The 4684-nt window shown below is 63.6% G+C and overlaps 1 protein-coding gene across 1 annotated transcript; it reads left to right on the top strand.

Annotated features, from left to right (window-relative positions):
• The first annotated feature begins 6 nt into the window (after positions 1-6).
• On the top strand, positions 7-4477 carry RSG1 (REM2 and RAB like small GTPase 1). The gene is made up of 5 exons (XM_017833373.1): positions 7-396; positions 474-644; positions 2551-2675; positions 2743-2873; positions 4255-4477. Exons 1-5 carry the CDS (start codon positions 276-278, stop codon positions 4475-4477), a joined length of 771 nt encoding a protein of 256 aa, XP_017688862.1. The 5' UTR covers positions 7-275.
• The last annotated feature ends 207 nt before the right edge of the window (positions 4478-4684 follow it).

Here is a 4684-nt window from a genome sequence, read left to right as displayed (position 1 = left end):
ACCCCACAGGGGGTTTAGGGACCCCATGGGAGGATGGTGGGATCCCAGAGGGGAATTTAGGGACCCCCTGGGCGGATTTAGGGGCCCCATGGGGGGTTCAGGGACCCCATGGGCGGTTTTAGGGACCCCACAGGTGGTTTTAGGGCCCCCCTGGGCTGACCCAGAGCCCCCGGGGGGCTCAGAGGGGACCCCCCGCCCCCCCAGAGCCGCGGGGTGCAGTGACCCCCCTGGGGGACGGGGGGTCCCCTCCGTGTCCCGCAGGCGCGGGGGGTCCGATGGCAGAGCGGGATTCCCAGGATCCGCGGGATTCCCCGCTGGAGCGGGGCTGGCTCCTGTCGCCCCCCGGCCGCCCCTACCTGGAGTCGCTGCTGCAGCGGAACCGGCGGCGGGTGTTCGGTGAGACCCCCGCCCCCCCGGGCTCAGCCCCCAAAACCCCCCAAAAACGCCCCAAACCCGCCGTCCCCCCTCCCCAGGGCTGCTGGAGCGGCCGGCGCTGCCGCCCCCCCTGGCCGTGCCCACCCTGCCCTACAAACTGTTCCTGGTGGGAAGAAGCGGCGTCGGGAAAACCGCCCTGGTGGCAGCGCTGGCCGGGACCCCCCGGGCCCCCCGGACCGCCGGGACCCCCGCGCACCACGAGACCCTCGGTACGGCCCGGGGGGGCGGGAGCCATTGGAGGGGGATTTGGGATCCCACAGGGGGTTTGGGATCCCACAGAGAGTTCAAGGATCCTGGGAGGGGGGTGTTCATGGACCCCTGATGGTGGGACCCCATAGAGGGTTCTGGGACCCCACATGGGGTTGAGAGATCCCATAGGGGTGAACAGGGACCCTATAGGGGCGCACAGGGACCCCTGATGGTGGGACCCCACAGGGGGTTCTGGGATCTCACAGGGGTGTCAGGGACCCCTTGGGAGGATGGTGGGACCTCTGATGGTGGGACCCCACAGGGGATTCAGGGACCCTTTGGTGGGGATGGTTGGGACCCCACAGGGGGTTTGGGATCCCATAGGGGTGTCAGGGATCCTGGGGGGGGGTGTTCATGGACCCCTGATGGTGGGACCCCATAGAGGATTCTGGGACCCTACAAGGATGTCAGGGACCCTTTTGGGGGTTCTGGGACTCTCTGGGGATATCCAGGGACCCCTGATGGTGGGACCCCATAGAGGGCTCTGGGATCCCATGTGGGAGTTGAGGGACCCCACAGGGGGTTTTGGGATCCCATAGGGTTGTCAGGAACCCTCTGAAGGGGTTCATGGTGGGATCCCACAGCAGGTTCTGGGACCCTACAGGGATGTCAGGAGCCCTTTGGAGGGGTTCTGGGACCCCATGGAGGGTGGTAGGACTCCAAAGAGGGTTCTGGGACCCTACAGGGATGTCAGGGATCATTTGGGGGGGGTCCGGGACCCCATGGGGGTATTCAGGGACCCCTGATGGTGGGACCCCAGAAGGGGTTCAGGGACCCCACAAAGAGGTCCCTCTGGGGGGATTCAGAGACCCCATGGGAGGATACAGGGATGGGGAGGGCACAGACCCCACAGGAGGGGTGCAGAGATCCCATAGAGGGGGTTCATGGACTCTAAGGGGGAGTTCTGGGACCCCGTGGTGGGTTCTGGGACCCCACAGAGGGTTCAGGGATCCCAAAGGGGATGCAGGGAATCTGTGGGGAGGACACAGACCCCATAGGAGGTATGCAGGGACCCTGGGGGGGTTCAGGGACCCCATGGGATGATACAGGGACTCCATGGGCACAGATCCCATGGTTGGGGTCTCCCCTGGCCCCATGTCACCCCCCCCAGGCAGGTTTGCACCCCCAGATTTCCCTCCCTGGGTGTCTCAGGGGGCTGGGACCGGGCAACACTTCATCACACCAATGGATTGGCAACTCCCACTGATTTTGGGGGGGTTCTGGGAGGATTTTTGGGATTGTTAGTGTCTCCCTTGACCACCATCAGTGGGTTTGCACCCCCAGACTTCACCCCACTCCATCCCTGGGCAGGCTGAGAACGGGCAACACTTCATTACACTGATGGGTTCACAGACGCTGCTCATTTTTATGGGATTTGGGGGCATTTTTTGGGGTGTTGGTGTCACCCCTGACCCCGTGTTCCCCCCCAGGGCGGGTTTGCAACCCCCATTCAATCCCTGGTTGGGCAGAGCCCGTTCACACTTCATTGCACTGATGGATTCCCAGCCCCTGCAGGGTTTTCGGGGGGTTGGAGGGGGATTTTTGGGGGTGCTGGTGTCACCCTTGGCCTCTTGTCCCCGTTTGCACCCTGGATTTCACCCCACTCCGTACCTGGGCAGGCTGAGAACAGGCAACACTTTGTTACACTGATGGATTGGCAACTCCCACTGAGTTTTAGGGGGTTTTGGGGTAATTTTCTTAGGGGGCTTTGGGATTTTTTTTAGGGTGCTTTGGGGTGGTTTTTTAGGGAGCTTTGGGCTGATTTTTTAGGGGGTTTTGGGGTGATTTTTGGGGGGTTTGGGGAGGTTTTTGGGGGTGTCGGTGCCCGTGTGCCCCCCAGGGTCCCAGCCCCGCGTGTGTCCCCAGGGATCGAGGCCACCACGGTGTTCTGGCCGGCCCAGCCCCGGGGCAGCGCCCGGCCCGTCCTCTTCCAGCTGCACTTCTGGGACTGCGGGGACGGAGCCCTGAGGAAATTCGAGCACCTGCTGCCCGTGAGTCCCTTTTTTGGGGCGGGGGGACCCCCCGGGACCCCCCTGACGTTGTTTGCCCCCCCCCCAGGCCTGTCGGGAGGAGCTGGACGCCGTCCTGGTGCTGTTCTCCTTCACCGACCGCGCGTCCTTCGAGGAGCTGCCGGCGCAGCTGAGCCGCCTCGCGGGGCACGGGCTTGTCACGGTGGTCGTGGGCACCAAGTATCCTTTTGGGGGTTCCCCCGGGGGGGGGCAGCGCCCCACGAAGGGGGTTTGCACCCCCCGAGTCCTCCTGGCTGGGATCTCGTGCGGCTGAGAACGGGCGGCACCTCGTTACACTGATGGGGTCACGAATCCCACTGGTTTTTAGGGGGCTTGTTGGGGGGGTCTTTGGGGTGTTGAGGTCTCCCCCTAGCCCTGTGTCACCCCCCAAGCCCCCCAGGGCAGGTTTGCACCCCCAGATTTCACCCCACTTGGAATCTCGGCAGGCTGAGAACGGGCAACACTTCATTACACTGATGGGTTTGATGGGGTCACAAATCCCACTGGTTTTTAGGGGGCTTGGGGGGGTCTTTGCGGTGTTGGGGTCTCCCCTGGCCCTGTATCATCCCCCCACAGGCACCCCCAGACCTCTCACCCCTTGGCATCTCAGTGGGCTGAGAATGGGCAACACTTCATTGCACAGCTGGGTTTGGTGGGGTCACAGTTCCCACCAGCTTTGGGGGATTTGGGGGGATTGTTTGGGGTGTTGGGGTCTCCCCTGTCTGTGTGTGTCCCCCCCACAATGAGGTTTGCACCCCCAGATCTCTCACCTCTCCATCCCTGGGCAGGCTGAGAACGTGCAGCACTTCATTACACCCAGGGGGTCACAGCTCCGGCTGATTTTTAGGGGGCTTTGCCCCCCTACGGGTGGGTTTGTGGGGTGTTGGGGTCTCCCTTGGCCATGGGTGCCCCCCCGAGTGGATTTGCACCCCCAGATTTCACACCAGTTGGTGTCTCAGCGGGCTGAGAACAGGCAACACTTCATTACACTGATGGATTGGCAACTCCCACTGAGTTTCAGGGGATCTGGGGGGATATTTTGGGGTGTTGGTGTCACCCTGGGCCCCGTGTCCCCATCTGCACCCCAACATTTCACCCCACTCCATCCCTGGGCAGGCTGAGAATGGGCAACACTTCATTACATGGATGCACTCCATGGGTTCACGGCATCCACTGATTTTTGGGGAGTTTTGGGAGGATTTTTTGGGGTGTTGGTGTCACCTGTGACCCCGTGTCCCCCCCAGGGCAGGTTTGCACCCCCAGATTTCTCCCCACTCAGTCCCCCCTGAGGCAGAGCCCGTTCACAGCTCACTGCACTGATGGATTCCCAGCTCCCCCTGATTTTTAGGGAGTTTTGGGAGGATTTTTGGGGTGTTGGTGTCACCCGTGACCTCGTGTCCCCCTCCAGGGCAGGTTTGCCCCATCCCCTCTCCCCCCTGCAGAGCCCGTTCCCAGCTCGTCACACCGATGGATCCGCAGCTCCCGCGGGGTTTGGGGGTATTTTGGGGGGTCTGGGGGGGTTTTGGGGTGCTGCCGTTTCCCTTGACCCCCGTGTCCGCAGGTCCGACCTGTCCCCGCACGCGGCCGTGACCGAGCGGGACGTGCGGGCTCTCGAGGCCGCGCGGGGGCTGCGGGTGCTGCGGGCGGGGGCGGCCCCGGGGGGGGCGCGGGCCGGGCTGGCCCGGGCGGCCCCGATCCTCGATTCCCTGGCGGAGCAGCTCTGGAAAAGGGACCAGGTCGCCGCCGGGGTGGCCCGGGGGGAGGAGGGGACCCCCTCCAGCTGAACCCCCTGTCAGGGGGCGGCTCCGGGGGGAGGCGGGAGGAGAAAAGGTGCTTTTTGAGTAAAATCTGTGTTTTCTATGAAAAAGATTCCGGGGTGCCTAAACTTCCTAAATGTTCCTGAAATTCAGAGGATTTGGGGTGCAGGGGGATTTGGGGTGCTGGGGGGCGGGTGGGGGGGATTTGGGGTGCTGGGGATTTGGGGTGCGGGG

This window comes from Lepidothrix coronata, unplaced genomic scaffold, assembly GCF_001604755.1.
Source record: "Lepidothrix coronata isolate B3197 unplaced genomic scaffold, Lepidothrix_coronata-1.0 Scaffold214, whole genome shotgun sequence".
Lineage (NCBI taxonomy): Eukaryota > Metazoa > Chordata > Aves > Passeriformes > Pipridae > Lepidothrix > Lepidothrix coronata.
The sequence above is the reverse complement of the archived record's forward strand: the minus strand, read 5'-3'. Positions and strand labels throughout refer to the sequence as shown.